This window comes from Protopterus annectens, chromosome 5.part1 (assembly GCF_019279795.1).
Source record: "Protopterus annectens isolate FY-2018-M chromosome 5.part1, PAN1.0, whole genome shotgun sequence".
Classification (NCBI taxonomy): Eukaryota; Metazoa; Chordata; order Ceratodontiformes; family Protopteridae; genus Protopterus; species Protopterus annectens.
In genome coordinates, this window is record NC_056736.1 from 513,606,747 (window position 1) to 513,619,075 (window position 12,329).

The 12,329-nt window shown below is 36.7% G+C and overlaps 1 protein-coding gene across 1 annotated transcript in view; it reads right to left on the minus strand.

Moving 5' to 3' along the window:
• The window catches only part of PIGA (phosphatidylinositol glycan anchor biosynthesis class A), a 404,235-nt gene that overhangs the window by 370,697 nt on the left and 21,209 nt on the right, over nucleotides 1-12,329 (minus strand). The window contains exon 2 of the mRNA XM_044073130.1: nucleotides 10,460-11,244. Within this exon, the coding sequence (XP_043929065.1) occupies nucleotides 10,460-11,177 (718 nt within the window). The 5' untranslated portion in view covers nucleotides 11,178-11,244. The remainder of the gene's footprint in view (nucleotides 1-10,459; nucleotides 11,245-12,329) is intronic.

A 12,329-nucleotide genomic window follows, 5' to 3' on the forward strand; every position in this document is an offset into this window, starting at 1 on the left:
GAGGAAAGTGAAATATTATTAGCACACTTAACAAAATCATCTAGGCATACAAAGATTCACAAAGTAGGAATGAGGCAAAGTCAAGGACAAATTTCAAAAACAGACCATAAGGAGACTCTGTGAATGATTACAATATTCTACTTGGGACTTTTGCTAAAAAGTAGTGGCAACAAGAGTGCCACTGCATTGTACAGTAAACTCATTTCAGGTAGAGGTTGCCTGCAGCCATCTTGATGTAATCCAGAAGTTAAGTTTCTGTAACATGAAAATTAAAAATGAATTACCATTGTTTTTGTAACAAAACAGTCATTGTAGACTAAAGTCCAAGATGATGAAGACTGAAACTTACCTCTGTATCAGAATTAATATCAATATTCCTACTGTTGATACTGACCCCTCTGAAAACTATTTGATTTTTTTCCTTCCTGATAAAGAGAACAAAAACAGTGCCAGCATTCTGTGCTGACCTCTGTCATTCTTTGTATGGCTCCCCTGTTGTAACAATATTATGGTTTGTTCAGAAGAAGAATTTTCCAAAGAAAAGATGAGCTAGCCTACCCTCACTATGCCACTGCAAGCACTTAGACTTTACACAGTTTTAATCAGGCCAAGGAATTAGAGGCAAGGCCCTCAAGAAGTTTGATATGGCAGTCAAACAGACTTCAATGGAAGAACAGCAGAGGCCAGAATCAAAAAATGTGTACAGTGTGATCAAGAACCAAATCTAGTGAAGCTGAGCAGTATCCCAAACAGAAAACAAAGTCTATTTACCTCTGCATGTCTTCTCTATCTTTGGTTTCCCAGACAAGCGCATTACCTCTATGGACTTCCAAGATAGCTGCACATGGAGTAACATCTTAATTTAAGCACTCCCAGTGTGAAAACTGGAACTCAGAAAAACAGAGCCAGTGAAACTGTCTTTTAGTGCAAATTTCAGTTGCTGGCTAGTAAATGCACTGTCTGGTTGTTGTCAAAAGGGAATTTAAAAAAAATGAAAGAAAATCAACCACTAAAGGATGAGGCAAAACACTGGCTGGGAAAAATCCTGCAGTTGTGCAGCAAAAAGCAGTTCAAGCTCCAGCTTTTGTGCAAGACATGGCTTGTACTAATCTAGAGGAAAAAATAAATCAAATGTGCTCAGAAGCAATTAAAATAAATGAAATACATAAATATAAAGGAGTATATCAACTCAAATAAAAGCCAAGAAAACATGGACGAAGCTTTAATCAGATATTCAGATGAGCTGATAAAACTACAAAAATCAGTGGTCAAAATGAAGAAAATGCTGGTCGAGTACGAGACCGCAGATTTTTCAAAAAATGTTATATTAGAGGACAGAGAACATAGTGAAAACCTGAGATTTTCTGCTATACCAAAGAAACTGGAAGGAATGAACTGTATTAATTGTAACAAAGCACAAATAAGCAACTAGACTGGTATTCCACAGCAGGACTTGTTAACTGAAAGTGCACATCATATGTATGCTCCAAACCTGGCCATGAGAAATCAGCCAAAACCTCAGTAAAGATGCAATCCTACTAGCAGAAATAGTTGATTCTGACAAAACTGTGGCAGATGGACAAAGCATTAAAAGTTGAAGACAGCAGAGGATGGAAAATGATTACTCACTGGACATCAAGCAGAAGAGAAGTAAATTTATTCCATCAACCAGTGAATGTTGAGAAGCAGGTGAGATCCAAGTTGCTGTATCCAGCTAGCTTCACAATATTTTTTACTGGAGGGTCAAAGACATTTTTTGATGCAAAACATTCTAGGTAGGAAATACAAAAGCTTGTACAACAAAATGTGAGCTATCAAAAAGAAGGGAAGTCTGCTTCTTGCTCTTTTGATAATAAAGCTCACAGAGAGAGAGAGAGAGAGAGAGAGAGAGAGAGAGAGAGACAGAGACTTTTTCATCTTTCGGCTTTTCCTGGTTAGGGGTTGCCACAGTGGATCACCTGTCTGCTCATGATTGGCAGTGGAATTTTAGTGTTGAGTTGGCAGCCCGGCATCCAACCTTCCACAGAAGGCACACACACACACACACACTCTCCTAGGGCCAATTTAAAGTGTCCAATTCATCTACAGCATGTCTTTGGAATGTGGGAGGAAACCGGAGGAAACCCACACGACCACAGGGAGGACATGCAAACTCCACACAAAAGGCACCCCAGCCGAGGATCGAACCGGAGAACCTCTTGCTGTGAGGCGATAATGCTAACCGCTGCACTACTGTGGCCGCCCTCACAGAGAGAGAGAGAGACTATACTAGTGAAACCTTTTCCAATGTTCCAAAGGTAAATGCTTGAGAGCCAGAATGAAAAAAAATCACGGGAGTTGACAAGAACCAAAAGTATATTGGAAATGAACCAGAAACTGGAGTTGGGAGATGGAGAACAAGAGGAAAACCAGTAACTCAGAAATTAATGAACCAATGTGAGACTACACAGCATCATTCACACTTCTGAAATATGGCAGAACAAGAAAACCTGTAAATATTGGACTTAAGACTGCTACATTTGAATGGGAGTCCAAAGCATATGCCCTACTTCATGTCATTAATGTTTGGAAGAACATTAAGAAGCGGGAAAGAGGCAGTAAAATAATTTTTGTTCTTAACAGTATTTTTATAAAACATGCCATATACTACACATTATATAGTTAAACTTCCAGTTATTTGTGTGTGTAAATGGGGTACTAAAGTAAACAGGTGTCCTCATTTTTCCCCTTCATTCTTTATTTATTCTTGTTCAGTTTTACCAAAATGTAGACGCTGCAATGTAAAGACACCGTGATATAATTAAAACTATGCTTTTTCTTACTTTTGCATAAGGGAATGACTGGATAGAGGCCCTTGGCTCGATTTAACAGGTTTTAAGTGGAAGCAAATAAATAAAAGAACACTGCACACAATATAAAGTTCTTCTTACGCAAATAAATGTTTACAGTGCAACAAGAGAAGCTTGCAGCTGAAGGTTACTGTGTATCCGTTTCCACGTGTTTCTATGGAGACAAGCTGATAAGGGCAATAAAACAGAATACATTGTACTTACAATGGCTGAAAGATAATGGTTTATGAAAGCATTTCAAGCTGTTTTCTACATCTGGGAGAGGAATAAAGATAAGACAAAATGAGACAGAGCCTAGAGAAAGTAGAAGCACAGACTGTACCATGCATCTTAGCATGGATAACCATCATTATAGGTTAATTAAAGCCAGTGAGTGTAGCCATCAGTCTGGGACAAATGTTCCTATTAGGAAGTTTAAACTTCATTATTTGAAGATATATACCTTTTTGTACATTTCTATTAAGTTAATAGGTTCTGGGGGGGGGGCGTTCAGAGTGTGCTTTTGATTTTCAGTAAAACAAAACAACTTGTAAGATGTAACATATGTTCAAATGGAACTCTTTAAAAAGAAGATCAACTGCCAAACATTAGTGAATGCATTTAACACAAAAGCTGAAACTAGACCTTCTAGAAAAACTGTTAAACATAACAGGTGGGAATAATAACTTATCACAGCAATACTTTCTCTACTATCTTTGAATGTGAATGGCAATACTTTCCACACCATAATATTTTTGCTATGCTACAGGAGACACATTTGGAAAGAATTAAGCATGACAATTTGAAAAAGAATGGATTTCAGGATGGGTATTCAGCAGAATACCTGGGACAATGGAAAATGGGAGTACTTTTATGAAAATCTATATAAAGCAGAGAGAAATGGAAATCAAAGGCTCAATTACTAACAGTTATTATAGCAGGACAGGAGATAAAAATAATAATGCATAACCAATGTACAAGAAAGTCTCCAGGAACAGAAGGTATTCCTGTTGATATTTGGAAGCTAGGAGGGAAGAAAGTTTGGAAGGTTTTATTTAACAGTATTTTAAAAGGAAAAGCACTAACATCTGGAAGAAAGCTGTGATGGCTATAATACCTGAAGATGGTAAAATCCTATAAGATCCAGCTTCATATATGCCCATTTCAGTTCGAAATCATGATTTTAAAGTATTTATGCCTATAATGAGTAAAAGAATGGCAAAGGTGATACCAAAATTGACAGATATGGATCAATGTGGTTTTGTGGAGAGAAGGCAAACATTTGGGAATATTAATGATAATCCAGAGGTAAGAATGTAAAAAAAAAAATACCACAGTTGGTGGGTCTTGATGCAGAAAAAGCATTCAGAGTAAGCTGCGATTTTATGAGTAGAACAATGGAAGCTTTTGTACTCCCTGACAAAAGAAAGTTAATTAGGAGGGGGGCTGCTCTCTGACCAGAACTGCTTGAAGAAAAGAGGAACCGGGCAAAGATATCCTCTTTCTTTGTGTTATATTGAAAACCACTGCCAAAGAAAATAAAGGACTCAGAAAATAAGGGACTCAGAAATTCATGGACATGGTTGGGCTCCATTCTACTTAAGTGTTCTTGCCAATTCATCTAGTGGGAACTTTTTGGTTTACGTGGTTGGTATGACTGTCAAGAAAAGTTGGTTTTATATGATATTACTTTGTACCTGATAAAACCAGAAAAGAATATTTCAGTGCTGTGGATCATTCTGAGACTGTTTTAAGTCTTTTAAGAAAGAAAATTAATGAAGATAAAACAAGCAAAGGCAACAGTGGTCAACTATGTACCCACACACAAACTGGTTCGGCAATACCCATATTTATGGGGACATGATAAAATTAAGTACTTTAGGGTATGTGTTAAAAAGAATTCTGTTATGGAAGCTAAGGATATGTGGGAAGATAATAAACAAAGGATAATATAAAAATGAGAAACTGGAAGCTCTGTTATATGGATTGGAAAATACAAGCAGTGAAAATATTTTTAGTCCATTTAGTTTTATACACAGGTCAGGCATAGTTTTTATAAACCAGAGGAGAGGTTGTGGATAGCAATTAATAAATAGTTGAATTATTTCATCTGGGAGGAGAAAAGGGCAACATTCAAGTGGGTTAAGCCGATTCTTCTACAGGAACAAGGTGGAACAAGGTTGTTTGATATTACTCGATTTGAATGGTTATTTCAAATTTAAACACTTACGGCTGATTTATATATATATATATATATATATATATATATATATATATATATATTATTATATTATATTATATATAAAAACACAAGCACAAAGCTATAACTCAAAGTGGAAAGGAATGATAATGAAATGGGGGGAGGGTTCAAGAAATAAGGACAGACTGGGATTTTGGATGAAGATCCTTAAGCAGAATAACAGCCATACAGAATATCACATTCATAAAGTAGCAGAAAATATTCTAAGAATTAAAAGACACAAACGGCAAACTTCCTCCTACGAACCAAATCCAACAAATAAAAAAAGCCGAAAGGAGAATAGTGCTGACTGCTCCAAAATTTATTCACGCAACAAAATGAACGCTTTTAATAAAACCTGCATTTTCGTCCTACAATGGACTTCATCAGATAAGACCACCATATTACTAACAGCCTTTATATATACATAATTAATTGTACCCTAACCAATCATTTCATACTTTCATTTTGAATGTGCAAACGATTACATTTCATCAAAGTTAAAACCATACATTAATTAACAAACTTTATTATCAATATTAAAATCTTATTAAAACATTTTAAATAAGTCATTTAAAAAATAAGCATTTAAAAAAATACATTTATTTGGTTTGTGTTAACATGAAAATCTATATTATATATTCCTTAAAAAAATTATATGTATGATCTATTAGATGTTGGTGTTTTCCTTTCTTTATTATTTGTTAGGAGATGGTGCCATCTACTGGTCTTTTGCATTATAACTATTGTAATTATGTTTTAGTTGCTTTTAGTCTTAAAAGTGGTAGGATGGAAATGTATTCATTTAAGCCTGGGGTTTTGTTGGCTTCTAGGGCTAATTGCCACCATAATTCCTTGTAGCCAATGTTTTCTTCACAGGGGCCCCCTCTAATAGCCATTTTAACCTGGTCCAACACAAAAAATCTAAATTCATATTCTTCACATACCAGTGAGTGCTTATAAAGTGCATTAGTTTCTTTACATTTTTTGATATCATACATATGTTCGTATATCCTCTTTTTTAAGGATCTTTCAGTTTTGCCAACATAGTATGATAAGCACTTTTTGCATATGGCCAGGTATACCAACCCTCTGGGTACACAAACCACATAAATGTATTTTTTTAAATGATTATTTTTAAATGACTTATTTAAAATGTTTTAATAAGATTTTAATATTGATAATAACGTTTGTTAATTAATGTATGGTTTTAACTTTGATGAAATGTAAAAGCTCATTTGCACATTCAAAATGAAAGTATGAAATGATTGGTTAGGGTACAATTAATTATGTATATATAAAGGTTGTTAGTAATATGGTGGTCTTATCTGATGAAGTCCATTGTAGGACGAAAACGCAGGTTTTATTAAAAGCGTTCATTTTGTTGCATGAATAAATTTTGGAGCAGTCAGCACTATTCTCCTTTCGGCTTTTTTTATTTGTTGGATTTGATTCTAAGAATTAAGCCAACATGGGAAAGGGGAAAGGAGATTTTGTCAATAAGGATGAATGTAATTACGGATTCACAAAACATGCAAGAGTGGTCTGAAATTTACTGGAGAAAAGTGGTAAAGAAACCAAGGTATTGGGAGCAAATAATTAGAGATGATAAGGTAATACAATAGGAAGAGGTCAAGAATACATGTGGACTGCAGGCTAGAGACTGCCTTCCCTAGCAAGGATTAATATTAGAGCACAGTCAAATTGAAAGGAATGGAGGATCCTAAGTGAAAGACCAGTTCTGGCAGGGTTTTTAGCAGTTTTTTTGTTCTAGATTCTACTGTTAAAAATGGGACAGTTAGTAGGGCATATAAAATATTGCATGATAAATGTAAGAATCAATCAGGGGAGGTTAGAAAGGATTGGGAAGAAAGATTAGATAAGCAATCCACAAAGAAGCAATGGAAAATGTGTATGGCACCCAAATGAGCAACAAAGTCTAAAAGATTTAGGATCTTTGCTTGGAAGTGTTTGCATGGGTATTTTTATACCCCAAGCACACTGCAAAGCATTTTTCCTCAGGTATATTGCAAATGTTGGGAGATATGATGGGGAAAAAAGAGGCAATTGCGAGCATATTTTTTGGGATTGTTAAGAGTTGGCAGACTATAAAAAACTCCATGTAGACCACGCTATCAGAAAGACTGGTAAGCAATTTAGTGTAACTAAGGAAATTATTTTTTGAGTTGCGATACAGAATTGGAATTGCCTAGACATAGTAAGGGCTTACTGAGTTTAATTATGGTGGCTGCTAAAAAATCAGTTACAGGAAAAGAGAAATGAAAGACTAAACCAACAGTGTTAGAACAGTAGCGAATACTGTAAAATAGATGGAAGTGAGATCTTTAGAAAAGCGTAAGAGTAAATTTTACATAGAAAAAATGCGAAATGTGGGAACAATACAAGCAGAATAATGTTATGGAGGATGAATGAGGTTTAAGGGAAGGCAGGAATTGAATGAACTATGTAACTGTTTGATGGACAGTGACTATAGAGAAGATTACAAATAATGTATAATGTTTACAAGTGAAAATATGTCAGTATAGTTTGTTTTTATTTATATAAATATACGATTATTGAATTATCACTTATGGCATACACAAAGATGTTTCGTAATTAAAAAATGATGTTACCTCCATTATTCATTCAGATAAGGAGAGAAGAAGCCAAAGAAAGGACAAGGTCATCCATAACTTGCCTGAAAATGTGCAAGGAGGTGTTTTTGCTGGTTTCAAAACTAGTGAGCCTCTCCAGAAGATGAAGACAGACCACACCTTTTGAGCCAAATGTAAAGCTACAAGAACCACTTCTGAATGAAACTCAGAATCAGTGGAAATGGATGATGAGTGTAGAGGAGTCCACGGGGTGCTATTTAGGAGTGAAAGGGACTCTAAGGAGTGATTCTGGTACTGAGAACAGGGACAAAAGGATACTGCATTTGCAATTATTTGGGCAAACAAATAAGTCACAGCAAGGCTGCTCCCAACACTGGAAATTTTTCTGCACTGCTGGTCTTGAGGGACTATTCATGAGGCAGTAGAAGACATCTGCCGAGTTTGTAAGAAAAAAAGTTGGACAACTATGTTGAGCATCTTTCTGATTGCAAAACAGCACTGTTTTGCAATCAGAAAGATGCTCAACATAGTCCATTCCAAAACTCCAACTTCCCAACCCAGGAACAACAACACACTCCCTTTTGTTAGTTGATGTAGTAAATGAGTGCCATACTGTCAGAATGTGCAGTGATAACTTCATTAGGAGGACAGAACTGGAAGGACTGCAAGGTCAGGATAATTGCTGTATTTTAATATGAAGAAATAGTTACACAGTTTGGATGATGTCCAGACACAATGAACTGTTCACTCATTGTAACACCCCTAGATCCTTGGGCTGACATCTCACTGTAACTGTAGAAAATGAAGTGGGAAACTGATAGAGGCTGCCTTCAGAGAAGCTGGTGGGATTAAGCCAATACCACAGCTGTTATTTGCAAGCTTATGGAGTACAGATCCAAAAGGGCACAGGATCCTCTCTGTGACCACTGGATTTTTAATTTCCATTCTCCAACTCTTACATATGGTATCTGGCTTGGGAGACCATGACACCTAATATCTTGAGACAAAGACATTTTGAGCAATAATCTGGATTGTTTGACAAGCTATATCCTTGTGATATATTATGGTAAGAATTAATAAATAGCCACCTTCAAACAAGAGTAATATTTGCTTTGTTTCACATATGTGCAGATGTTATCTTGTGTACTATGGGTGTAAGAGCTCACATATTCTTGGTATGTGCAACACTTCAAGAATAAAAAAATAATGCAAGGAACTAAAAGATTAACAAGAGGAAAACAACAGCTAGCATTTAAGGCTTGAACCAACACATGAGAAGTTTCCATGACTACAACACTATTTATACAAAGGTGGTGTTTCTCAAGCCATCTCCTACTCCCCTACTATCATTGCTCCACTACACCTTAAAACAACACTACCACTGTTCGGCAAATATTTTCCATTGACAAATTCTTCTTTTAGGTCTTTCATCCGAGTTGCACATGCAGCTTTGTGTCATTTCCCAAACTATCTTCTACCATAACCACTATTACAATCTCACTTAACTGCATCGTAGTGCAACAACCACTGCTCGGTTCTTTGACAAGCACTATTTTCTGATGTCCAACAGTGAGAAAAATAGCCAAATGTAAAGCAAAAAGAAATACTACAGTTTATTTTCCCTGACTGGACATCTATTACATGTGACATGCTGTTTTTCAAGCCATTTCCTACTCTTACCACTACCATGGTACACTCCATTATATCTCACGCAAATGCAATACAAGCAAATATTTGTCATTAAAAATGTTTGCTTTAAATGTTTTATTTGTACTGTATACATTTTCGTTCTGAATATTTCAAACAAAAGCAGCTTTACTGTTTACTGAACAAGTCTCTTGGGATTGTTAACATCCATCTCAAGGACAGCAAACTTATATCACTTTAACATCTTATCAAAATACCACTGTCTTCTGTGGTGTGCAGGAATAAAGCCCTGACTATGAAGCAGGACTGCCACAGCTGGCTTAGTGGCTCAGATGCCTGCAGGAGATGGCCAGGGAGGATGGCAGTGAGCAGCTACAGGCAATACTGTCTCCTTTTGGAGAGGGAAGGAGGAAGGTCTGGCTCACCACATGAGTGACATCAGTGGAAGTGCATTGTGCAACACCCAGTAAAATCAGGGCCCACCAAACCTACTTTGAGTGCAGTCACACATTTAAAACTGAGGGGAAGACAAGCTTCCCTATGGAAAACAACAACACTGGAACCACACCGCAGTAAAGAGGGTGCTCCCAGGGGAGAGGGGATAAATTGTCCCAAAGGACCAGTTAGATAGCTCGACCCATACTACCCATTACCTGCCAGACAGCAGGGGCTGACTGGGATTATCGGGCAGGAACAAAAGTCTGTAACAATTTCACCTAGGCTGAGAATACCTGACTTCCATTTCTTTGGAACAAAAGGACCAACTGTGTGCATGTACTGATGCCACTCAGCCAGGTATTATGACAACAATCAATAAATAAATAAATAAATAAATAAATAAATAAAGACACCAAGCATGTGACCTGACACTTGCATACACTTCTTCATTTAAATACATACACTTCTTCATTTAAATATCATAAACAGTTAATGCAGTGTTTACAGGAAAGTAGAACTCATATTAGCAATATACTCCACATTAAATTAGATGGTTTTATATACCATCTCATAAGCAACAAATGCCTACATTATTACACCAAGGTATATACTTATTCATTAAAAAATTGTTAATAAATTAACATTTTAGATAAACATCTTTAAATATCCAATGATTTAAAAATGAAGTTTACCTTTTCTGTAAACAAGACGACTGACAACAACTATAGTAATTTTATTATCATCCCGTCTAGTCGATTCTGGAGTGAAGTCAGTTGGATCAACTGCATTAGGGATTACAGAGACAATTTCTGGGTTAAGTCCTGCTCGGAGAACAGTGTTTTCTTTGCTTGTGTAAGAAACACATATGGTATGATTTGTATCACACAATGACACAGTTAAGAGTTTGTTTGTTAAAACAGAGCTTACATCAGCAAATCCAAACAAAGAGTGGTCTGTAAACACAGTATGCAGCCCCATGGTCTTAGCATGAAAAAGGGCATCATGGGCCATGGCAGAGAAAGAACTGTGTGCATGGATTATTGTTACCTGCTCTCTAATAAAGATGCTCCTAAACAGAGGTAGAGTATGAAAGAGTGTTGTTGCAGTTGACTGATTATACATCACCTTCAGAGGTAGGTAATAAACCTTAAGTCCTTTAGTGAGGTAGCGTATTCCTTTTCTGTTTCCATAACTGTGAGTGACAATTATAACTTTGTGTCCTCTTTCAATCAGACATTGGGACAGCTGATATATATGGCTTTCTACTCCTCCCATGTTTGGGTAAAAGAAGTCCGACACCATGCAGATACTGTGTGTTTTAGCCCTTTGGACTGGGTGATGTCTGTAATACACATCTGAATAATTTCCATAGTCTGACTGCGTATGGTCTTTCACCCTTCTGCAAGCCATACTAGGAAATATTCCAGTGGCCAGATGCTCCCTTCCATTTAGTAAGAGGGTGTTAGGAGACAGAATCCTATGAAACAATAAACAAGAATTAGTGACAGGTTTAGCCGCTACACAAATGCACACATCATAATAAACAAAGCACAAAAAGGTTCTCAAAGTCTAAGGTCAGATGCAGAGCATGCCTAGCTCTACTAATAGTCCATATTATATGCAAATATGAAAATAAATATCAAGCCAGCTCCACAGAAAGAGGGATAAATTCCTCACTATGAAACTATGATGCAGGTGACTTGTGGTTCAGTTAGAGGCTTGGGTGTTTGCTGTCTCTGACATGGGAAAGACAGGCATGCATATCCTGGGAAAGAGGGGAAGTCCGGGGCTGCCCAATATCGCAATCCTTCAGAGGAGGGCTGTGACTCAATTGATGCCCCTACAGTAGGCATTTGCCCACCTATTTGGTGGCCTTCATCTAGAGTGGTGGAAGCATATTCACAAGGAGAAGACAAAGTAACCTCGTGGTGATGTGGGTTGCAGGTCCTACACCCATAGGAGAGGTCAGGGCTTACAATATATGCCCTGACTGCCAGGATGCTAATGAGGACACAAATCAGCCCCAATGGCTGCCTTGATGACAGCCCTTTAGACAGTGCTTGTCCCTGTGGTGGGGATACTTGACATGGGGAAATAACGGGGGTCAAGTCCAACTGGAGAAGACTGATGGTCAACTGGAATGGTGGCAAAAGGCAGTAAGAAAAAAATGAATGTTGTTTCCTACAGCAGCAGCATGCAATACAGATTGCCAAGTCTGAAAGTGCAGAAGATAAGGTCATGTAAAAAAAAATCAGTCTGCATCAAGAAAAGTCATCACCATAATAGGAAAATATAAATGCTGAAAATAATAGCAACATCCATCACAGCTACTGCTCACTAGACTCAAACACTTTCAATAAAAGAAACATTTTAAATGTTTCAGTATAGTATAAATTTCTTTTTAAACACAGAACTGATAAACACTTCAAACAACATATTTTTCTACATTTTGCTAAAACTAATAAAAATTACTGCAGAATTGCATAGTATGTGAAGTATTCTTGAATATTTTAGAATCTTGAATTCTTTGATATTTAATAAATTTAGACTTGAATTCAAAAG